The sequence below is a fragment of the Hemitrygon akajei genome, chromosome 2 (genome assembly GCF_048418815.1).
Source record: "Hemitrygon akajei chromosome 2, sHemAka1.3, whole genome shotgun sequence".
NCBI lineage: Eukaryota > Metazoa > Chordata > Chondrichthyes > Myliobatiformes > Dasyatidae > Hemitrygon > Hemitrygon akajei.
In genome coordinates, this window is record NC_133125.1 from 25,379,153 (window position 1) to 25,403,955 (window position 24,803).

At 41.3% G+C, this 24,803-nt stretch overlaps 2 protein-coding genes and 1 long non-coding RNA gene across 18 annotated transcripts in view; 2 read left to right on the plus strand and 1 right to left on the minus strand.

Moving 5' to 3' along the window:
* Positions 1-1,850: 1,850 nt before the first annotated feature.
* LOC140740072 (uncharacterized) lies at positions 1,851-19,505 on the minus strand. Its single transcript, XR_012101791.1, has 2 exons — positions 19,344-19,505; positions 1,851-2,535 (listed from the first exon to the last, which is right to left on the minus strand). It is a non-coding gene; the product is annotated as an uncharacterized lncRNA (long non-coding RNA).
* Positions 9,520-17,057, plus strand: LOC140737258 (ARL14 effector protein-like). Of its 16 annotated transcripts, none has more exons than XM_073063653.1 (5): positions 10,213-10,305; positions 10,989-11,063; positions 11,326-11,479; positions 13,386-13,522; positions 16,727-17,057. In XM_073063653.1, exons 3-5 carry the CDS (start codon positions 11,339-11,341, stop codon positions 16,953-16,955), a joined length of 507 nt encoding a protein of 168 aa, XP_072919754.1. In that variant the 5' UTR covers positions 10,213-10,305; positions 10,989-11,063; positions 11,326-11,338; the 3' UTR covers positions 16,956-17,057. The 16 variants fall into 16 exon arrangements, with proteins under 16 accessions (XP_072919801.1, XP_072919809.1, XP_072919764.1 ...); XM_073063672.1 differs by having other exon boundaries at positions 11,329-11,479; XM_073063636.1 differs by having other exon boundaries at positions 10,989-11,059.
* Positions 19,497-24,803, plus strand: part of commd10 (COMM domain containing 10) — a 76,659-nt gene continuing 71,352 nt past the window's right edge. The window contains exon 1 of the mRNA XM_073068910.1: positions 19,497-19,671. Coding sequence (XP_072925011.1) covers positions 19,643-19,671 — 29 coding nt within the window. The 5' untranslated portion in view covers positions 19,497-19,642. The remainder of the gene's footprint in view (positions 19,672-24,803) is intronic.

Consider the following 24,803-nt stretch of genomic DNA (forward strand, 5'->3'; position numbering starts at 1 on the left):
TTAAAACTACCTTCAGGGAATGTGTAATGTTCACATGTTTTGATTTGGGACCCATCCCCAATCTATTTCCATTATGTAGATGGAAATATTCCAAAATCCAAAATAATCCGAAATATGGAACACATCCTGCCCCAAGCTTTTCAAATAAGGGTTACACAACTTGTGTAAAAAAAAAGCCATGCAATAAGAGAGTAAAAAAAGGGAAAGAGAATAGTGAGGTAGTGTTCATGGGTTTATTATCCATTTTGAAATCTGATGGCTGTTCCTGAAATGTCAAGTGCGTGTCTTCAGGCTCCTGTACCTCCTCCTTGATGATAGCAATGAGAAGAGGGCGTATGCTAGGTGATAGGAGTCATTAACGATGGATGCCGCATTTTTGAGACATTGCCTTTTGAAGGTGTCCGGGATACTAGTGCCCATGGAGATGCTGGCTCAGTTTACAATTTTCTGCTGTTTTTTCAGATCCTGTACAGTGGCCCCTCCATACCAGACAGTGATACAACCTGTCAGCATGCTCTCCATGGTACCTCTGTAGAAATTTGTAAGAACCTTTGGTGACATACCAAGTCTCCTCAAACTCCTAATGAAATACAGCCACCAGTGTGCCTTCTTTGTAATTGCATCAGTATGTTGGGTCCAGGATAGATCTTCAGAGTTGTTGGCATCCAGAAACTTGAAACTGCTCACCCTGTCCAATGCTGATCCCTCGATGAGGACTGGTGTGTGTTCCCTCGACTTCCACTTTCTAAAGGCTACAATCAATTCCTTGGTCCTACTGACATTGAGTGCAAGATCGTTGTTGTGATACCACTCAACTAGCTGACCTATCTCGCTCTTGTATGCCTCCTTATCACCATCTGAAATTCTACCAATAATAGCTGTGTCATTGACAAATTTATAGATGGTGTTTGAGCTGTGCCTAACCAGACAGTTGTGGGTGCAGAGAGAATGGAGCAGTGGGCTAATTGATTGTCAGCGCGAAGCAGATGTTAACCATATAACCATATAACAATCACAGCACGGAAACAGGCCATTCCGGCCCTCCTAGTCCGTGCCGAACTCTTAATCTCACCTAGTCCCACCTACCCGCACTCAGCCCATAACCCTCCACTCCTTTCCTATCCATATACCTATCCAATTTTACCTTAAATGACACAACTGATCTGGCCTCTACTACTTCTACAGGAAGCTCATTCCACACAGCTATCACTCTCTGAGTAAAGAAATACCCCCTCGTGTTTCCCTTAAACTTTTGCCCCCTAACTCTCAAATCATGTCCTCTCGTTTGAATCTCCCCTACTCTCAATGGAAACAGCCTATTCACGTCAACTCTATCTATCCCTCTCAACATTTTAAATACCTCGATCAAATCCCCCCTCAACCTTCTACGCTCCAATGAATAGAGACCTAACTTGTTCAACCTTTCTCTGTAACTTAAGTGCTGAAACCCTGGTAACATCCTAGTAAATCGTCTCTGCACTCTCTCTAATTTATTGATATCTTTCCTATATTTCTGGTCCACACTGACTGTGCTTTCCTGGTGAGGAAGTTAAGAATCCAATTGCACAGGGAGGTACAGAGGCCCAGGTTTTGGAGCTTGTTGATTAAAAATGAGGGTATGATTGTGTTGTGTGCTGAGCTGTAATCAATAAACAGTAATGTGATGTAGATTTTGCTATTGTCCGGGTGATCCATGGCTGAATAGAGAGCCAGTTAGATTGCATCCACTGTAGGTCTATTATGGAGATAGGCAAATTGCAGTGGGTCCAGATCCTTGCTTAGGCAGTTGATTCTGACCAACTTCTGTCGTGGTTTCCCGTGCCCCACAAACGACCAGGAGATGCAGAAGATTCTTTAAGAAGTATTAAACTTTAATTTGCAAATCAAAGCTGAGTCAGTCATTGAGCTAGTCGCTGATTGCCCACCGATCCTTGTACATAGCATTTTTTATAGCAACCTCCTGGTTTAGTTGCATTAGCATATCCAATAGCATATCTATAGTTGCGTATCACAAGTACATCCACCACTATTGTTTCTACCTATTGACTTAATCATGTTCTAATCTACATTTCTTAGCTATCTCTCATTAACACACCATTGTCTTCTACATTCTTAAGATTTCATTCTCCTACTAAATTGGATAGCAAATAGCAAACTCAGACTACATAATCTACATCAAAGCTGACTACATAGTTTTGGTTACACAGCAAACTAAATTGGATACATGCCTAGCAAATAGCAAACTCAGACTACATAATCTACATCTCTTAGCTACCTCTCATTAACACACCATTGTCTTCTACATTCTTAAGATTTCATTCTCCTACTAAATTGGATACATGCATAGCAAATAGCAAACTCAGATTACATAATCTACATCAAAACTGACTACATAGTTTTGGTTACACAGCAAACAATGCAACTTTTATACTCCAATACTTCTCCTAGCTGTAGATGTGAATGCAACCGTGTGATACTCATCGAAGCAGCTCACCGTGCTCTTCTCGGGCATGTCGACTAGTGTCCATTGCACATCTAGTGAGAGTAATGACAGGATGTTCAATTAATAAATAGGAAAAGCAATGATGTGTGCAATTTGATACTACTGCTAGGCCAGGATATATGCTGGAAATCGCTCAGATAATGTAGTTATCAGGCTGACATTGCTAATCCTTGCCTGACATGACATCCCTTATTGGATCTTCTGTGTCTATTTCCTACATTCTTCTCTTTTTATGTAATCCATAAGCAAGATGAAAAGCAAAAGCTTCAGTATGCTGCTGCAGTAAGGTCAATCAAGTAGAGAACATTTGATGTTAAAGCACAAAAGCCCTTCAGCGCAGCATGTCTGTGCCAGCCCCCAACTGAGAAACCCACTAGCCCACCTACTGGCATTTTCTGAAAAGCTTTGCAAACTTTTCTCCGACTATAATCACTCAATCCCCTTTTGTAACCACAATGGAGACTACTTTCACCACATTCCAAATTGCAATCAAACACGGCTTAAAAGTTGTTTTCTTTGTGTCACTCTTAATTTTGAAATAACAATTGCATAATAGGATAAGACACCAGATGTGTCTGAAGCCTTCGAGGAGATAATCTATTGCCGTTTGTCATCCTGGAAAGGATACTTTAGAGAATTAATCCAGCTTTTAGTGATGAGAAGTGTGAGGCATAGAATTAGTCAAATTTAAAACAGTATATAGCTCTTTGTAAATAGTTAGATAATTTATACAATTCCATACATTGAAACAGAAATTAATTATATAAAATTCTATATAGGTTGCTAATACAGTGTGGGCTTCTTTTTAAATATAGGGAAGCTGTGTGGTGTATACAAATGTGTGCACCATGGTATAAGATACTGACACATTGGTGTTTGAATTGCTCCTGTTAGTTAAGAGAGTTTATTGCTTAAATAGAGGATGTTCTGTTGATAGCTCTACTTCTATTATATGCCTTAGTGAGCAACAATACTAAGGAGTCTAGACAGTTAAATTAAATACCCCTAGGGTAAACACAGCATGGGTTGGATATTAAAATTCCCTTTATTAGGTCCTCTCAGGTCTCACTAGGACAGTGTAAGTCAGGTGCAGTTTAATTTTGTCTATAATTGTTCACTAAGCATGGTCCATGCACTGCAGTACTCCATCATCTGGGCCGGTATTTGCCGGAGTTTAGAAGAATAAGGGGGGTTCTCATTGAAACCTTTTGAACAGGTTAGCCAGAGCATGGTGAATCTGTGGAATTCATTGTGGAACACATTTAAATCAGAGGTTAATAGGTTCTTGATTAGTAAAGGCATCAAAAGTTACAGGGAGAATGCGGGAGAATGGGGTTGAGAGGGATAATAAATCAGCCATGATGGAATGGTGGAGCAAGCTCGATGGGCTGAATGGCATAATTCTGCTCCAATGTCTTATGGTCTTATCTCTGACACTAGCTACTGAAATACAGCTGTTCATACAGCAGAATCCCTGTACACACAAACACTGACTGCTCCACATAAGACATAAGATATCTTTACATGTAGTTAACATTTCACAAAAGTCTGAGCTTGATAAAAAGGCTCCCAGTTGTCTAGAGTGCTCTCTCATTGGAGTCTGTGAAGATTCGGCATCACATCTTAAACTTTGATAAACTTCAAAAGATGTGTAGTGGAGAGTATATTGACTGGTTGTATCACAGCCTGGTATGGAAACACCAATGCCCTTGAACAGAAAATTCTACAAGAAGTAGTGGATACGGCCCAGTCCATCACAGGTAAGCTCTTCCCATCATTCAGCACAGTTATACGAAGCATTGTCACAGGAAAGCAGCATCCAACATCAGGGACCGACATCACTCAGGACATGCTCTCTTCTCACTGCTGCCATCAGAGGACACACAACACCAGGTTCAGAAACAGTTTATTCTTCAACCATCTCACTTTTGAACCAAAGGAGATCATTTCATTAAACTTCTCTTGCCCCATCACTGAAATGTTCCCACAACCTATTGAATAATAGGCTATTCACGCACCCACTACATTCTGTGTAAAATAAGCTCCCTTCTGACATGCCCCCTATACTTTCCTCAGCTCATCTTAAAACGGGCTCTGCCTAAGAAGGTGAATGGTGTGTTGGCATTTAATAACCGTGGGATTGAGTTCAACAGCTGTGAGGTGGTGTTACAGCTATATGAGACCTTGGTCAGACCCCACTCGGAGTACTGTGTTCAGTTCTGGTCACCTCACTACAGGAAGAATGTGGATACTATAGAGAGAGTGCAGAGAAGATTTATAAGGATGTTGCCTGGATTGGAGGGCGTACCTTATGAGAACTTGGCCTTTTCTTCTTAGAGTGACAGAGGATGAGAGGTGACCTGATAGAGGTGTATAAGATGATGAGGGGCATTGATCATGTGGATAGTCAGAGGCTTTTTCCCAGGGCTGAAATGGCTAACACGAGAGGGCATAGTTTTAAGGTGCTTGGAAATAGGTACCGAGGGAATGTCAGGGGTAAGTTTTTCACTCAGAGAGTGGTAGGTGCATGGAATGAAATGCGGGTGGTGGTGGTGGAAGTGGATACAACAGGGACTTTTAAGAGACTCTTGGATAGGTACATGGAGCTTAGAAAAATAGAGGGCAATGCGCTAGGAAAATTCTAGGAAGTTTCTAGAGTAGGTTACGTGGTTGGTACAATATTGTGGGCCGAAAGACCTATAATGTGTTGTAGATTTCTATGTTCTATGAGCCATAGGAATGAGTTCCCATTACATATTTGTTCATAAGTCTGACACATATATATTCATGTCTATGAATGACAGATCTAGTTTTCACCATCTCACTACTTTTATTAATTCTACTTTTCTTATTACTGTAGTCCTTTGTGCTTTTGCTGCCATTCTGCACAATGCTGTGCAGTTATAGTTACCATGCAAAGTGATTTTTGTCTTGCTTCCATCATAAGGACATAATCAATTTAAGGATATCTATAAAACTGAGCCAATTTGTTACCTGGGGATGGTCTGTATCTGGATGTTCCTGAGCAGGTACAATATCACCAAGGTACTACAGCAGGTGATTTCAGTTAGCCACCTTTAATTTTGTACTCAAATTCTCCTCAATAAAGGAGAATTTACCTGCCTGCCTGCCTGCTTTACCTGCATGATACCTTTTAGTAAATTGAGTCATAATAAATTGACATGGGAATACTTCACATAAACATATTTTTGAATAAGTTAATAATAAAATGGATTTCATCATTAATTACCTGCACTCAGTGGCCACTTTATTAGGTACACTTGCATACTTCCTCGTTGATACAAATATCTAATCAGCTAATCATGGGGCTGCAACTCAGTGCATAAAAGTATGTAGACATGGTCAAGAGGTTCAGCTGTTGTTCAGAAATAACATCATCATGGGGAAGAAATGTGATCCAAGTGACTTTGACTGTGGAATAATTGTTGGTGCCAGATGGGGAGGTTTGAGTATCATGGAAATTACTGATCTCCTCGCATTTTCACGCAAAGCAGTCTCCAAAGTTCATAGAGAATGGTGTGAAAAACAGAAAAATATCCAGTGAGAGGCAGTTCTGTAGGCAAAAATGCCTTGTTAATAAGAGAGGTCAGAGGAGATTGGCCATACTGATTCAAGCTGACAGGAAGGTGACAGAAACTCGAATAACTACATGTTACAACAATGATGAGCGGAGGAGCATCGAAATTCACACAGAATTCCACTTCTGTACCAAATGAAGCGGCTGAGTATATCTTGTAAGAAACAAAGCCCATTTCTGCCAGCCGGTGGTGTAATGGCATCAAGGGGAACAGTCCAGAACTTGAAACTGGCCAGCTCCTTACACGCTTTCCTCCCATGTTGGGTTCAGCATCAAGCTAGCAACTCGGTCACGTAAGAAACAGCCAAATGCTACAGAAGCAGCAAAAATTCCACCAGTGTGAAAAGGAACAACAACAAAGCTCATTTCTGCATGAGATTCACATTGCTAACTGGTTAAATTGGATACTCTAGTTGGTGTTCCATTTTCACAAAAGCTGAGATAAAACTGCCTATGTTCATTCAAAATGGAACCATAAAGAATGACAGAGGAGACTTTCATTTCATTAGTTTGAGCTGAAGGCAAATCCAGGTCCCAGGGGAATGTTTGGTGCTCTAACCAAGAGTGACATCATCCCCTTTGAGAAATTAAGCAACAGGATCAGCACTGGTTTCCAAACAATAAACATTCCCTTGTTCTGGGCCACACATAAGCAATCTAGAGATAACTGCCACCAATTTTTTGAGAAGCTGACTATTGCATATTGATTGCAAACTAAGAGTTCAAAGTGCTCCAATATCAAATGCGCTAAAAGACATGAGACAAAGGACAAAATATTGTGAACAGATTGTTCTGGGCCTGGATTAAACCTGCATGATTTAAAAGAAAATTGATATTACTATCAACAAGAGAATGGATACTATTTTGTGGTGAGAGTGGAAGATAATTGAACTGAAGGAAAAGAATTGGGGAAGAGTCCTGGGAAAGTGTTAGTGATGGAAAATGAGCCAGAGAAAGGAGACTTCAGTTACACTGCAATACACATTTATTTAAGAATAAACAAATAGACATTAAAAAAAGTTTTGGTGGGAGACTACACAATGGCAAGTTGTTAGAAAATACAATGATGCCTAACACAACAACAGGACGACTGATTGAGAGGCCCTCCACTGGTCAAGGTTGTTATTTCCCAACTGTCTACGTGATACACAAGCCAGGGCAGTACGACATGGAGAGCAAGCTGTAGCAGGCTCCCCCGGTCCGCACAGCTGATGAATCCAAATGAACGGCAGAGGCCGATACGGTCTGGCACCAGGGGCATCACAGCAGCTGCCGGTCAGCACTGAGCTCAACGTAGGGCTGCCTCAGGGACTCCAGCTCCCGATTCTTCCTCGGGGTTTACTTTTGAAACCTCCTCCACAAGTATATAAAGCTACAAAGCAGCAGAGGTTTGAGATCAGAGCTTTCCTTCTTTTAGATGAGCTGCCAACCACGGCTGATGAGCCGCAATTGCTCGGTGACCGGTTTTAAGGCACCAGTAACCCGCCTTTGCCCCCTTTCCTGTCAGTAGAAACAATACCATGTCTAAACCATACATAAAGGCCAGGAACCGGTATCGTAGAAAGCCTACAACACAATACAGGCCCTTCGGCCCACAATGCTGTGCTGAACATGTACTTACTTTAGGAATTACCTAGGGTTACCCATAACCCTCTATTTTTCTAAGCTCCGTTTACCTATCCAGGAGTCTCTTAAAAGACCCTATCGTATCTGCCACCACCACAGTCGCTGGCAGCCCGTTCCACGCACTCACCACTCTCTGCATAAAAAACTTAGCTGTGATAGCACCTCTGTAACTACTTCCAAGCACCTTAAAACTGTGCCCGCTCGTGTTAGCCTTTTCAGCCCTGGTCTTGGTTGTCAGAGGCATTTGAGTGTGTTTAATAAGTAGTGGTATTACCCACAGGATGACTACTATAACCAATAACCTAAAAAGTACACTGCTGATTATTGACTAGACTAGGAAAAATAAAAACTGCTCGCCAAAAATCATTGGTAGTACCCCCCCCCTCCCATATTTTAGATAAAAGATCAGTTAATTTATAATTGACCAGGCTTTATTGAATAAAGTCTACTTTCACATAACAGGGAATGTGAAAACAGAAGTGTGCCACTTTGGGCACATAAGCACTGTAATAATTAACTCCCAAGCATTTCTTCCAGAACGAGTCAGATTACTGACAACAAATACAGCAAAGGTGATTTAACAACTGCAATATGTATTATAGCTGTTGATTTATAATTATTATGGTCTTTATTACCAGGTAGTCTTTGTTCAGGGACACAGTTCCAACATGACTGCTTGGTGCTTTAGTTGTAGAGAAGTTACAGTGAGCAAAATTTAGTATAACATATATTTAAAGTTTAAAAGTTCAAAGTAAAATTTATTATCGGAGTGTACATGTCACCAAATACAATCCTGAGAGTCTTTTTCCTGCGAACATCCTCCGCAAATCTATAGAACAGCAACTATGATCAGGATCAATGAAAGAGCAAGAACATAGAAGACAGCAGACTGTGCAAATGCCAGTATAAATCAGTAACAATAAATAACGAGAGCATGAAATAACAAGATAAAGAGTCCTTAAGTTGAGCTCTTTGGTTGTGGAACAGATCAATATGCGAGCACCGTGGTCCTGGAAACATTGTCTCGTTTTTAGTGTGTACTGCGTCAGCAGTTATGGTCGAAATGACAATGAGAAGTGACTTGACTTGTGTAGTTATCCTCTTTTGTTCGAGAGCCTGACAGTTGACGTGGTGGAAGTCCTCAGGCACTTGTTACCTTCTACCTAATGGCAGCAGCGAGAAAAGAGCACGGCCTGGGTATACACGAGGAAATCTGCACTGTCGACGTTTCGGGCCGGGACCCTTTGTCAGGACCTGGCCTGGGTATATATCAGTCTCAGTTAAAATATAATCCAAAACACTAGTTCAAAAATGAGCACCCATTGCTATTTGGCACTTTGTAACAGCAGCATTAAAAACTTGTGGTCTTAAGCATATTTCTTCTTATTAGTTATCTTCCTCACTGTGTTTCGATTTGAGTATCTCATGACATGTCAATAAGGCTTCCAATACATTTTGATGTCGATTCTTGATCCACTGTGATCTGCTTTGCCATTTCATTCCATCTTGTTTCACACTGACAATGAATGCAAGTTTGTGCACCAAGTAACTGTGGAATACCTATTCTTTCACTAGTAAACCAACGCCTCTGTACCTATCGATGAAAAGGTATTAGTGGACAGACACGTGTGTATTTGGATATAAAAGGCATTACTAAGTTAAAAACAAACATTTAAGCAACCCTACATAGCTTAGTTACTGCATCTTATTTCACGTTTGCTCCGAGATGGAACTTCACTTGGTTATGTTACGTTGCCACCTCGTGGTGCCCGTACCAAGGTCGACCAAAGTGAGAGGAGGGAACAGCAAGCACTTTGCCCTGCCCGAATCGCGACGGGCATAGCGGGACCTCCGACGGGGGCGGGATAAGGGTCCGTTTATGGCATTTTTAATGTTTCAGTGTTACTACACCCTTACGGGAGTAGCATCCATGAAAATACGCAACCTGCAGGTCTGCTTTTAATCTCCAAGTGAAAGCACATTTTGTTTCTTCGTCACATGGGCAACACGGTGATAATGCGATATTTACGTCAACAACAACAGTCCGAGGATATGCTGGGGCAACCCAGCAAGGGTCACAATGCTTCCACACCCGACGTATCATGCCCACAATTTATTAACTATTTGTGGTGTAATGTCGGTTAACACCCCCCCCCCCCCAAGCAGAAAGATCCTTTCTAATTGCTAGGCTAATTCCCATTGCTCCTGACAACAATTACAGCACGTTTTACGTTGTCCCTGACAACTTTACCAGCGTCTCCGTCGGGAGCTTCCACGTGGTTGGAAATTTGTGATTTGGCTGGCATTGGTTGTTTAAATTAATTGATTGGAGGATTTAAGCGACGATTGGTGGATCGATATAAACAAGAGACAGGTTGTCCGTGAAACAATCTTGAAGTTAATTTTTTCCCCCCAAATAATTCACCCCCAGAAAGCAGGTCGTGCATAAAGTTAGAGAGGTGATAGTTGTTACTTATCATCGTCGCCGCGCGTTCAGATTAGTTCGGCAGGAGGCGTGTGCGCGCAGATTTTTCCAATTTCCTTTAGATAGCGATTCAGCTCGGTGTTTCTTAAATTGGTTAGAGTTGTACTTTGCATTTACAAAATTATTTGTATGAGCAGGTGATGTTTATTGAAGACAGGTTTTTAATTAATGGTTATTGTTTATAGCTGTATTTTAAAATTGCATTACTTCGACTGCTGTATCTTTGTCGAAGTCGCAAAATGTTTTCAAATGGTTTTGATGGAATCTTCCTGTTACTGGTTACAAGTCATATGCCCTGTAAACACTAAAAGTTTCACTTTCAAAAAATGGTACTGCTCACAGGTCACCTAGAATAGTTAATGGCCAGGGTTTGAGGTGTTAACGGGCCCATCTATTAACAGTGAGGCTCAACTAATCGCTCTGATTTGAAAACGTATGATTGATAGGTTATTTCTGTTGTAGGTCGTAAAGTTTTAAATGCAGGATACCCCGGTCATTGAAATCGCTTATCAGTTGATTTACCTTTGTATTTATTGAATGTTTTCATGTGCTTTGCGTTAATTCCAATGTGAACCCACACTAACGACTGCCTTGTTTGTAAGAGTATAGATTTTGTAATATTCATGTGTAGTGTGGCATCCTTATTGGTCAAGGTGAATTTGGACAGGATAATTGTAAAAAGCAGTACGGTGTGGAGATACTTGAAAATTACGTAAGATGTGTTCTTCCTTTTTTTTACAATGCTCTGATTATTGTGCTTGGAAACGTTTCATAAGGATTATTCAGTTTATGCTGAATATCAACCTTGTGTAGCAAAAGAACCTTCAATTTCTGAAGATTTCAATATGTAGGTATTGGCCTGTTTTCTTATGTGTTTTTTAAATCCTTGCCTTTAGAATGAAAAGAGAAACTTAAGAGGAAGTCTTAATTTCTAAGTAGTGAGTCTCTTAATAGTTTACGATCTGCAACATTATATTCTGTCATGTAAATACTTTCAGTTCAGGATTTGTGAAGTAGTGTGTGAGCTGAATGTTAAAATTAAGGACTAATGAGTTGATTAGTAGTATAATGCTTCTCCTAGAGAGATTTTAATTCTTTGTAAATATTTTTCAGTAGACTTGCAATAATGTATGGGGCACAAATGCTCGGAGTGACCACTCCTAACCAAGGAAGGGCAATATTAAATGCTCACAATTTTTCTCCGACCACCCAAAGAAAATCATTGCAGGAGAAAAACTTGCCTGATTCACAAAGTCAGAAGAAAATGGTATGGGAGAAGTCCTTAACATTCCTTTCATTTATGCACAAAATTTCAAATTCCTGTTACTGTGATAGAAGGTTGTCTTTCCATTGTTTTGTGTGGATTATTTGTCTTTCCATTTGTGTGGATTATTTTGCCATTTGATAAATTAGGATTTTGATGGAATCCTGGATGAGCATTTTCATTCAAGGCCTTGAGAGAAATGCCTCAAATATGCATTCTGTAGAGGAGGGAATCTGTGATTGGGTTGGAGGAAGGGTGGTAATTGTATATACTTCCTGTCACGTTGCATTGTAAGATTGGAGGCCATTTGGTCTATGGAGACTATTCGGCTACTCCAGAACGATACAGTTGCTTTGCTTCCCCGTAACCTACCCTCTCCTTCCTGTGCATGTTAATACCCACCGATTCTCTCACTGGTCACTTACATCAGGGGTAACTTGACAAACAGGCAGATATTGGTTTGCAACCCTAAAAACCCAGGCAGTGAGCACAACGACTGTGCAATAACTTTGCCATTATCCCTAAAGGTGCATACGTGATGATGAACACCAACAGGGCCCAAAGGATTGCTAGGTACTGAGCAGAATGAGTTGTGGCTACAGAATAGGGGACAGGACATAAATTGCTTTGTTTATATTTTTTTATTTTAAGAGCTCTTTGGAATCGCAGAATAATTTCCTTCTGTGTTGCAATCATTCAGCTAATGAAAGCTATACCATCTCTGAGAGAATGCAGCAGTACTGTGCTCCTCTGCAGGCTTGTAAGCTCTTCCCTGATGCTTCTCTGCCTCCCCTTTGAACACTACAGCTACATCATCTTCACCATTCACTCTTTGGGCGGGGGGGCGGTCCTTGAATTATTTCCACCAACCCCCTGCCCCACTTGCACTCTCGACAACATCCTACCTACTAGTGGAGCTGAGCTTTCTGGGAATGAATAGAAATATTGGGTGGATACATTGCATCAAAGATTTTTGTCCCTTCTGTCTCTGTCTATACAGTGGGGTATGTACATATTTTGTAGGTTATTATGCTCAGTATTGAGGGAGATTGCGGAGCAAACACCAGCAAGGCAGCATGCAAGATATTCAACTGAACTTTATCGATACTCTGTTTGTTCTGTATGTGAACCCCTCCCATGTGGGGTGGCTAACTGAATGGCACAGGAACACCAGTATCAACTACGGCTGCAGTTATGTGCAAATGTTTTAATTCTGCATGGGAAGCTGTACCAGTTAGTCATATGACCTTTCCAAAGGTGACTGGTGTAGAAAATGTAAATGGCTCTTTGCAAAGAATTATTTACCATTAATGCACTTTTGTAAACAGATTGAAATGTCTTTACAAGTGATATGATATGGGCTCCTTCGCCCATTCCCTTTTAAATTTCACATAAGTCACCATTTGTAGTCACCCCGCATGGTATTATACTCTCCCCTCCCCTAAGAAGCTTCCCTTCACACACTGATGCTCTGTTTTGTTGACCATGAAAAATTAATTTTTAATGGATCATTTTGGCATTTCTGATTATTATCTGTATGCAATTGTAATTAAGATTTTTGATTGCTAACCTAGTAGGTGGGCCTACATATTTAGCATCCAAAATAAAATAGTGCCAGTAATAATTTATGTAGCTGAAATATACTGTATATTCTACAGTATTTTGTATGCAAGTTGATTGTACAATTATCATAAATACACCTCAATTCTCCAAATATAACTGTGGAGAGCATGCTAATTCATTGTATTTTTGTATACATATTTTCAGTTGCAGTTTTGCTTTGAGTTACTTTATGGAGAATGAACTCTGGTTCCATTCACATGTAGAAACAATATTTGAATTATTCTATGTTATAGATTAACTGAATGATTTTTGACCTTGTTTCACAATTTCTTTTGAACTGTTACAGAATAAAACACAACGGCAACTGAAATGTTTAGCATTTCAGAACCCTGGTCCTTTACTAGCTGAGTTCAACCCTGAGACCAGACTGCAAACAAAGGAGATCCGCAGGACCAAGCTAAGGCAGCTTGTCTTTGAAAAGAAGTAAAATAACTTGCAATGTGATATTTTAACTTTTTCTGGGCTGCATTTTTCATCTACTATTTATCTCCCCAGCTCTAATTTCATTTCAGTTTTAATTATATCAGGTTTGCATTGATTATTTCTAATTGTTTGAGACCAGATCAAACCCAGCTAATTTTCTTGTAATATTTCATTTTAAATTGTCTCTTTTTTTAAAAAAAAAAAAAAAAAACAACAACTCTGCCCTAGAGTATGGTGTATGGTGGCTTTTCCCATAGCCAACAATATGTGGGGGGGGGGGGGGGGAGAGAGGGAAGGAAAGTCAATAAAAGGAGTTACCACAATGTTTGTGCCTATACTCATGTTTATGTTGTTGCTGATGGGCAATAGATGGGATTTTGTACAAAATTCTGCAGAGAAGGAAATAATTTTGAGAAATGTTGTTTCATGTACAGAACCTAATTGCAATTTGAGAATTTTTTTTACACGTGTGGAAACAAATCAGATTTGAGTATTTTGATTGGTAGAGAACAATGATAGATGGCTTCCAGTGGGTCATGGATATATTAAATTTAAATAGTGTATGTATACAGCATATAGACTTGAAATTACTGGAAAAGTAAGGATTTACTCATAGGATCAACTTAAAAACAAAATGCAGCAATGTGCTGAATAAATATACTGAAGTCAAATTTATGACAAATTAAGTGCTGTTCAGTCTTTGGCCATTTACCTTGCCAAAATCAAGAATATGGACAAAAAGCATGAACCTCCCCTGTTGTTTTAGACATTCGGTGATTGAGTGCCCATTCAGCCTATCATGTATCTGCCAATTCTGTACCAGAGCAACTTGAGTTCTACATGCGTGCTGTCTTGCACACCCCTGCCCCTTTACATTTTGTAACCTGACAAAGTATTCCTCACCATATACTTGTTCAATTCCCTTGAAGACCACAGAGGAACTGTCTCCACCACATCTGCAAGAAATGCATTTCTAAAATCTATCTGCTCCTCCACCTATCTTCAACCAGTCTGCAAATTTGGCCACAAAGCTATCAATTCTGTCCTCCAAATTATTGGCATATAATGTGGAAAAGAAATGGATCCAATACCAAACATTGTGGAACACAACTAATCACCAGCAGCTAACCAGAAAAGACCCCCTTCATTCCCACTCTTTGCCTCCTGCCAGTCAGCCAAACTTCTATCCATGCTAGTATCTTTCTTGTTAGCAACCTCATGTGTGGCACCTTGTCACAGGCCTTCTGAAAATCCAAGTAAACAGCATCGACTAACTCTCCCTTGTCTGTCCTGTCTGTTATTTCCTTTATCAAGCAAGATTTTGCCTTAAGGAAACAATGTTGACTTTGGCCTATTTTATCATGCGCCTCCAAGTACTCCAAAACCTCAACCTTAATGGACTCCAACATTTTCTCAACCACTGAAGTTGGGCTATTTGGCCTATAATTTCCTTTCTTCTGCTTCCCTCACCACTTGGAGTGGAATGACATTTTCTAATTTCTAGTCCTCTGGAACCATTCCAGAATTTACTGATTCTTGAAAGGTATTATTAATGCCACCACCATCTCTTCAGCTACCTGTGTTGTCAGTCTGGTCCAAGTGACTTTTCTGCATTCAGACCTTTATGCTTCCCAAGCTGCTTCTCCTTAGTAATGCCAACTACACTCACTTCTGTCTGTTGACACTCTAATTTCTGGCATACTGCTAGCCACTTCTACAGTAAAGACTAGTGCAAAATACTTAAGTACCTCTCCAGCATCATTTTCCAGTGGTCTGATACCCACTCTCTTTTACTCTTTATATATCGGAGAGGAAAAAAGTTTTTGGTATCTTTTTACAGTATATTCGCCAGCATACCTTCATATTTCATCTTTTCCCTCCTTTTGGCTTTATAGTTGCCTTCTGTTCATTTTTTTTTTTAAAGCTTCCCAATTCTCTAACTTGCCACTAATATTTGCTGTATTATATCACAAGATCACAAGACCAAGGAACAGAAGTAGGCCATTTGGCCCATTGAGTCTGCTCCGCCACTCCACCATGCCCACTCTGCCCTCTTATTGTATCCGCCACAGTTCCATCATCCTCCTTTTAGAATACGTCTTCATCTTTGGGATGTATCTATTTTGTATCTTCCAAATTACCCCCAGAAACTCCAGCCATTGTTGTTCTGCCATCATCCTTGCTAGTGTCCCCTTCAAAACAATCTTGGCCAGCTCCCTCTCGTATTCTCCGTAATTCCATTTACTGCATGGTAATACAGATATTGCCCTTGCCCCTCCATCGGTCCTTTCAATATAATGTGTATCCTTGAATGTTAGGCTCCCAACCATGATCTTTCAACCATACTTCGTGATGCCCACAATGTCATACCTGCCCAGGTCTGACTGTGCTACAAGATCACCTGCTTCATTATGTATACTGTGTGCATTCCAATATAACACCTTCAGTCCTGTATTCATCACCCTCTTCGATATTTGCTCCCATGATGCACTTAAACTCATCCCACTGACTACAATTTTGCCCTATCATCTGCATGTCCTCCTTCAGTTGGCATCTACTTCTATACTAACTGTTCCATCCTCACCCCTATCACTCCAGTTCCCATCCCCCTGCCAAATTAGTTTAAACAGTCCAAAATAGCTCGAACAAACCTGCTCTCATTGGGTTCTGATGTAATGTCTCCTTTTTCTACAGGTCGTACCTTCCCCAAAAGAGATCCCAATGATCAAGAAATCTGAAGCCATGCTCCCTGCACCAATTCCTCAGCTAAATCATCCTATTCTTGCTGGTGTGGGGCGCAGGCAGCAGTCCAGAGATTACTATCCTAGAAATCCTGCTTTTCAGCTTTCTACCCAACTCCCTATATTCTCTCTTTAGGACTTCCTTTCCTACCCATGTCGTTGGTACCAATCATCTTTCACTCTGCTCATCTTTAAGTCTTCCTTCTAGGCTCAAGAAGATGGTAACTTAGAACCCAACATTTGTGTGATCCCAGATCTCCTGTTGACATTTGTCAATTTACACCTGCAATTTATGGTACAAAAATGCTACATTCTGAAGGGTAAAGGAGACTCTCTCTGGTCTGAGTGTCCCCGGGATTAGTTGCTGCAGAAATCTTTGAATCAAAATTAACTGTTATTACATTTGTGTGTGTTTGCTTATTGGCTACAATCTGGACTAATAAAATGTTTTTCTCTGAAATAGTGCGGTTGGGCAGAGAAAATACGACAGTACTGGCAAACTGCTGCTTAGTGGTGTAGACTTGTGTGACTGCCTGGATGAAAACTGCCCTGGCTGTTTCTATCCTTGTTCCAAATGCAGTTCTTGGAAATGTGGCCCTATGTGTCGTTGCAACCGCAAGTGGATCTACGACGGCATCGAAACTGAAGGAACAGATGTAGTGCAAAAATTCCCTAATTTGGTCTCTAATTGAATTTGTTGTGAATGTACATTCTTTCCTACTGAGTGAACTATGTTGTGTACAGGATTTGTAGTTATCTTCACCTCAAATGCAAGTAAAATAATGTTGACATTATTTATCTTCTTCCCAATGAATATTATTGATAACTAGTTATTCATGCCCTTGGTTGATTGGTGTCTATAGTCACTATTTGATTTTACTGAAGGGTCCAATGAATTGAAAAGAGTGCTACTGATATCACTGCACTCAAGCATGTGAGCTTAAAGTGCCAAAACTTTGCATTACACAATATCTATCAGTATGTAATACAAAGAACCTTTAATGTGTTTTTTGCAATTTTCACTTTATTTTACAAAGGAGCGTAGGGAGCTCAGTGAGGGGAGTGAAAAAGAACACAGGAATGTCCTGCATTGAGACTCTTGAAATGTTCTGTTACAGCAAAGTCAGCTGTTTATTGCAACAAGCAACCTTATTTCGCGTAGCCTTTCGTATAGTCTTTTTATGACAAATTCTGCTTGTCTTGTATGTCTATACTAATTCAGAAAGACTCCCTTTGGCCTACCTGTGTGTGCTAACTCACCAAGCAGGCATTTTTTTATATGACCTGATTTCATTTTATTCTTCCCACATTCCTATCGACTCTAACCACTCATCACCCCTCCCAGGATTCTACCATTACTGTATCTATATTAACAACAGTTCATTGTAGTCTATCAATCTGCATGTCTTTAAGATGTGTAAGTGAAACCTGAGCACTTGGGAAAACCACATGTTCACAGGGAGGACATAAATTCCACATACCCCCCGTGTAACTAGGATCACTGGAGCTGTATTGAAGCTGCTCTGGTAGCTATGGCACCACAATTTGTTTTCTTTGTTTCATTTATTAATCATGTATAGTTCAAAACATAGTGAGATGCAGCATGTGCATTAACATCCAACATAATCTGGATGTGGTGGGGCCAAACCACCAGTGTTAACTTGCATTCTGTTGCCGCCACCACAGCAGAGCCACAAAGTTCAGCAGAACAACATGTAGCTAACATACAACAGCATAACGACCCCCATCCCACCCTCTCACAGACAGACCAGCCTCCAACCCCGGGGCTGCCTCTCGGGCTCTGACCTCCAGATGGGTGGCTCCGGAAAATCATTTGATATTTGAACAGTTCAATTGGTTGAAAACTAATGTGAGTGAATGCATGCCTGCTTCTCGATTTTTCCCTGCACGTCAGTGTGTTGTATTCTGTAACTTCAATAGTGAACCCTTGCTTGTTAAATCCGTGGTCAATTAATGGTACATTCTCTGAACTTGCTCCTTGCTACCCAGCTACAGTTCATAATAACTGAGAAACCAATGAGGACTTACAAACTCTAAACTCCTAATTTTCACTAGTTGTACAAGTTAGATTTCATAATTTATGCAAAATATGCACAAGATTAGATGCACCAAAAATTGAAAGCCTCATAAGGTTGCCTCCTGGCCATTTATTTATATCGATCAGATAAAATGCAAAGGCAACACCTGCTTAGATAGAAGCAGTAACATCGGAGTAGCTTGTTAAAACTTGAGACAGCTCTATGTAACTCTCATTACAAATTCTGGCAACTGCCTCATTAACCATTTTTCCCCAATAAAACACTAACTGCACAATACTGTGTATTTGTTAAACTGCCTTCCGGCCCTATGATTTTAACCTGCAAAAATGCAAAATCATAGGTACACTAATACCTGCAGATTTCCCCCTCATGTTACATTCCCCCTCATGCCTTCCAGATACTGAAATACTGCACCAACCACCACAGAGCACTATTGAACGATGGAGCCTGATAATATACAAATGTCTTGGGTACGTGTACAGTATATATAGCTGGGGGTGGGGGGCTAAGACTTTGGCACAATATTGTAGTAATTTCATGTATTGCAGCCACAAAAAAATATCGTGACATATGTGACTGATTCTGATAGGGGTCTCTATTGAGAGAGGGAAGCGGGGCAGGGAGAGAGGAATCATGGTTGGGAAAACAGGAAGGGAGCGGGAAGCACCAGAGATACAGTCCGTAATGATCATTGGTTTGGAATCAAATTACCTTGCCTGGTGTGACTGCACCCGCGATAACCCCCGCCCCTGGCACTTCTTTTCTGCCACCTGTCCTACACCTCTCCCTCGGCACTCCACCTTCATCATTCCCAATGTCCGTGGCTCCCTGCAGATTTACAAACTCGCTCTCTGCTCCACGTTGACAAATACTGTGCCGTACAAAAGTCTTGGGCACCCTGGCTAGATAAATGTGAAACATAGAAAACCTACAGCGCAATACAGGCCATTCGGCCCACAAAGTTGTGCCTAAGACTTTTTACAGAGTGCTGTATGTTTCCAACTAAGGACATATACATACCTTTAAGCATGTTTAAAGTAGAGATCTAAAGTATAAACCAAGGTCACTGCGGCAGACAGAGCTCTGTTTACAATGATCTCCAGCAGCACAGCTGGTTTCATCTGCTCTGCCTACTCGGGCCGGCTTCGCTTTCTGCGCCGGCGTGAGCCTCATCGGCCCCCGTTGGACGCGCCGCCGTGTGACCGGCGGTTCCCCTCCCGGAGCGGAGCGGAGCGGAAGGTGGGCGGCGGTGGAGTGAGTGCGGGAGGCTGCGCCGAGCGAGGCCAGGCCAGGCCAGGCCGCTGGGCGAGGGTCGCGGGATGGCAGCGATTGTCAGAGAGACCCAGAGGTGGGCGCCCGGCACCGGCCCTGCTCTTTGCACAAACAGCCGTGGTTTGCGGTGACACAGTCGGCCCTTAGCGGGCGGGCAGGGACGGGAATTGATGTTGAGCTGCTGAAACACGTTGATTTTTGATAGAAAGGCTATGGAATTGAGAGGTCTCCCTGACGTTAAGGTTCCACGCGTTTGATTTAGCTTGCGGCAGGTAGGAAATGTTGAACTCAGAAGTGGACTAGTGGCAGGGCCTGAATTTGGATAGTTTGTTTTTTTATTCTAGATTTTATTAGAGGGAATGTGTGTTCGTAAAACGCTTGCCATTATATTTAAAGGTATCAGAGTGGCAGATGTATGGAAGAGTTAAAATAAGTGTCAATTTAGATACTGAATCTAACTTCTCGATTTGTGATTATCCAGCGCCCTCCCCAGCCCTAACTGAACCATTGACTTCCTGACCAACAGACTGCAATCAGTAAAGATTGGCAACAACACTTTCTTGAACAGTGGTGCCCCCTGCAAGGCTGCATCCTCAACCCCTAACGCTTATACACTCTCAACTGCGTGGTCAAGCTGTGCTCTAACTCCACTTATAAGTCTGCATCACATAACCAGACATAATACGGGAAGGTGATGGAGAATCTGGTGGCATGGTGCCAAGCTTTTCTCTCAATATCCGCTAAACGAAGGAACTGTTCATAGATTTCAGAAAGTGGGTCGGAGTGCACACCTCAGCTGGTATAAATGGATCTGAGATAGAGATGGTTGAGAGCTTCAAGCTCCTATCGCCAGCAATTTGCTCCGATCCCACCATATGAATGCTATGTGCAGTAAAGCACACCAGCTCCTCTACTCTCTCAGAAGGCTAATGAACTGTGGAATGCCCATAATGACTTTTACCATTTTTAATTAATGCACTGTAGGAAGTATCCTTTCTAGATGTTATGCCAATCACAAACAAGAGAAAATTGACAGATGCTGGAAATCTGTGCAACACGCACACACAAATTGCTGGAGGAACTTAGCAGGCCAGGCAGCATCTATGGAAAAGAGTACAGGACATTTCAGGCTGAGACCTTTCATCGCGACTGGAAAAAAAGATGAGCGGTCAGAGTAAGAAAGTGGAGGGAGGGGAAGACGAACCACAAGGTGATAGTTGAAATTGGGGGGGAGGGTTGAAGTAAAGAGCTGGGAAGTTGATTGGTGGAAGGGCTGGTGAAGGGGGAATCTGATAGGAGGCCATGGAAGAAAGAAAAGGAGGAGCTCCAGAGAGAGGTGATGGGCAGATGAAGTGAGAAGGGAAAGAGGAATGATGGGGGGGGGAGGGGAGGTGCCATTACTGGAAGTTCGACAAATCAATGTTCATGCCATCAGGATGGAGGCTATCCAGGCGATATATAAGGTGTTGTTCTTCTAACCTGAGTGTGGCCTCATGGCGACAGGAGAGGAGGCCACGGACTGACATATGGGAATGGGAAGTGGAAATAAAATGGTTGGCCACTGGAAGATCCTGCTTCTTGTGGCTGATGGAGTGTAGGTGCTCGGCGAAGCGGTCTCCCAATCACAGGTCTTATCTTTTTTTCCAGTCCTGATGAAGGGTCTCGGCTGGAAATGTCAACTATACTCTTTTCCATAGATGCTGCCTGGCCTGCTCAGTTCCTCCAGCATTCTTTGTGTGTTGCTATCTAGATGTATCAAAGCTTGTTCTGTCCAAAGCTGCAAGGAATTGCGAGGGATTGAGAATGCACCCCAGTCCACCATGCAAACCAATCTTCCCTTTATCAACTCCATCTACATTTCCTGCTGCGTCTGGAAAGGAACTAACATAATCAAGAATACATCACACCCAAGTCTTATTTCCTCTTTTGTCAGGCAGAAGATATGAAAGCTTGAGACCACCAAACCCAAGGACAGCTTCTATTGCACTGTTACCGGGCTTCTGAAAGGACCTCTTGTGCTAAAAATGAACTCTTGATCTCCTAATCTATCTTGTTATGGCCCTTGTACTTTATTTACCTGTGCTGCACTTTCTCTGTGACTGCAGAAATATATTCTGCATTCTGTTTCCTTTTCACTACTGCAGTGTTATTATGTACAGCATGATCTGTGTGGTTAGCATTCAAAAAAAAATTCTCGCTGTCTCTTGGTAGAAGTGACAATAATAATAAACCAAACCACCAATAACCAGATCAGAACCAACGTGTTGAGGAGAAGAAGGGAGATGAAAATGTCTGCATGTAAAGGTACTTACTGCCCATTACGCTACTGGCGTTAAGGGCAACAATGGAGGTCCTCAGTCTCTGGCAGTGTTCAGGGCTTCCTTCATTGTGTCAGTGGCTTCGTCTCGATTTTCATTACTGTCAGCCATGCAAGTCCCAGATGGAGACTCAGGAATACCGTTGCACACTGATGCAGGAGGATTCTTCATTGCTGTTTCTGCAACAATTTAGTTTTACTAGTCAGAATTGTTCGCCCTGAGTGAACCCCCGAACCTGGAGGACCAGTGGACCACTCTTAGTCTGGCCTCAACTCTTTGACCTGTTTGGCATGGGTGACCCTACTAAGAGCCAAAGCATAAAGCCCTGACTCCAGCCAACATCACTCTCCTGGTCATTGAGGCATGCAAGCCTCCAAACCCAACAAAGTTGTGGTCTTCTTGGGGGTGCGTATAAAGGTATAGGGGTAGAAAAGGAGGATGTTGCTGGAAATACTGACTAGATTTGAACTGCTGATGGTAGTGCCAGGCATTGCATTGAGCTAACCAGTGAAGGGCAAAGTCTATAGGAAGATAGATGATACTCCATTTGTGTAAAGGAAATTGAGGACTCTGGAGTTAGTGCAAAGAAGTATGCTGAGGTTAAAAAATAACTTGTGATCTTAATGGAATAGCAGAGCCTAATTCCTTATGTTCTTTATGACTGCAGAAGGCTACTGAGGAAGATGCGTCGATTTCAGACCATGAATAATGAGACTGAGTTGTTTTCTATGACTAATAGCAATGTGATGGGCTGAATGGCTCAATTCTGCTCCTATGTCTTATGGTTTTAATTGTCAGGGAATAGGTGTGAGATGATGAGAATTTGTAGGAATGTTGGTCACCAGTGTGTCTAAATGAAAATGGGTAAATACATGTCACAATGTAACTGATTATAATTCACCAAATTAAATTTAACAGGATAAAAAGATGTATTTTGTTCTGTGTTAGAAACAGATCTTGATAATAACTTTCTAATGTGGGAAATTATGGTATGTTATCCAATTAATGAATCTCTAATCTTGCATATATTTAACCAAAAAATCTAAATTCCATCTCGTGAATTTGTAGTGGGATGTAACAAAAGCTTTTTCAGAATACATTTTTTAACATAAATATCAAAAAAACTCAAAACACATTTTTCATTAATGGGCCTCAAATTAGACTGAGTTTTCTTGGAGCTTGTGGTTTTAAAAGGATTATATTCGTTATTGTCTATATCATTGGTTCCCAAAGTGGGCAATGTCACTCTCCTGGGGGTGGCAGGAGTTTCTGAGGGATGATAAAGATAAAGGGAGTGGTGTGAGGGGTGTGCCCTCAGTAGCGGGGGGGGGGGGGGCGGTCAGCTGATGGATTACAGGCTTAATTTAAGAAATGAATTACATATCATAAGCATTTGATCCACAGTGCCTCATAATTGATTACAATGATCACATAATCACCACAGACTTTGCTTGACTAGCGCTATAGTTGTTGAAAAACAATTTGACACTTCTGTGTTTGGCATATCATTAGAAATCTGAACTGAAGAAGTTGTGTTACTTTCAGTCCCGGCCTGCGCATTATTGTCATTCACTACTGTGGAACAGTGTTAGCTGGTACAATGCCCATACTCTAATCACACAGTGACACAATTCCTGTGAATTAGGGTTGCCGTTCAATAGGGTAAAGTTCAGAATCCGCCCTTTTGAATAGTTTTAACTGCATTTCTCTAGCCAATGGCCCAACTGAGATATCACTACCCCATCTTATGTACCTTCAGGGAGAGAATTAGGTTTTACCTGAGCAATGATGATGTCATAACTTTCCCCTTTATTGATTGTACCATGGGATTGGACTTAAAACAATAGACGATCATCCATGGTTGTTAATCCATAAAGAAAATAGCAGAAGCAGACCAAATGAAGAAGAATTGTAGACAGTATTGTGTGGAGCATCTGAAATATGGATTTAGACCAGTGTCAAGAAACCAGCGGCAGCCAATGCTGTATGAAAAAGCTTTTTCAAATGAAGCAATGAAACTGTTCAGGCTCCTTGAACATTTGAAGAGAATGCACTCTGATAAAGCAAACAAGCACTTAACTTACAAACTATTTTCAGTCACTTTGTGAAAACTTTCAGAAATGGAAAACACTTCAAAACATGTTTGCCAGCACTTGACAACAAAATGGTGATTGTGTGCTTCAATGTTCATTGCTAAATCTGGAAAGCCCCATACAATTGGAGAAGAACTGATTTTGCTAGCAGTAAGAGAGGTTCTGAGTATGGTCTTGCATACGTCGCCAGCCAAATAATTGAAGTGATTCTGCTCAGCGTCAACTCTGTTCAAAGATGAATAGATGAAATGTCTTAAGAATGTGGAAGACACATTGTGCAACTTGCTTAGGACAAGAGAATTTGCTCTGCCTGGCGAAGATAAGTCAACTTTGCCAGGCAACAAATCCTTGCTTCTTCGTTATGTTTGCATCATAAGAGAAAAAAACATGGTTCAAGAGTTGCTTTTTGCAAAGGCAGTAGAAATAGATATGAAGGGGGAGTCAATATTTCAGGTCAATGAGCGATCTTTCAAAAAGAAGGGCATTCCGCTCATCAGCTTTCTTGCTTGTGCAACATATGGGGCACCATTAATGACAGGGTGCCCCATGGGGTTTATACTTTCTTAAACAAGCTGTACCTAGCGTATTTACCACTCACAGACAGCATCTTGTCATAAAAAACCTCAGTGATCGATGGCACAAATGATTAAATACTGAAATCACAGCGGTACATAAAATCAAGTCCCATACACTTAATCACGACTAATTTGTGTTGAGAATAATGAACAGTTTGAACATTTGCTGACCCAATTTCCCTCGGGATTAATAAATATGTCTGTCTGTCTGTCTGCTCCACA

What these genes read in the sequence shown, in the direction of transcription:
- LOC140737258 (XM_073063592.1), top strand. Translation starts at nt 10,836, where the DNA reads ATGTGTAGTGTGGCATCCTTATTGGTCAAGGTGAATTTGGACAGGATA. An exon ending in TGGAGATACTTGAAAATTAC is followed by an intron (nt 10,925 to 11,328) that starts GTAAGATGTGTT and finishes ATTTTTCAGTAG; the next exon opens with ACTTGCAATAATGTATGGGG. An exon ending in CACAAAGTCAGAAGAAAATG is followed by an intron (nt 11,480 to 13,385) that starts GTATGGGAGAAG and finishes GAACTGTTACAG; the next exon opens with AATAAAACACAACGGCAACT.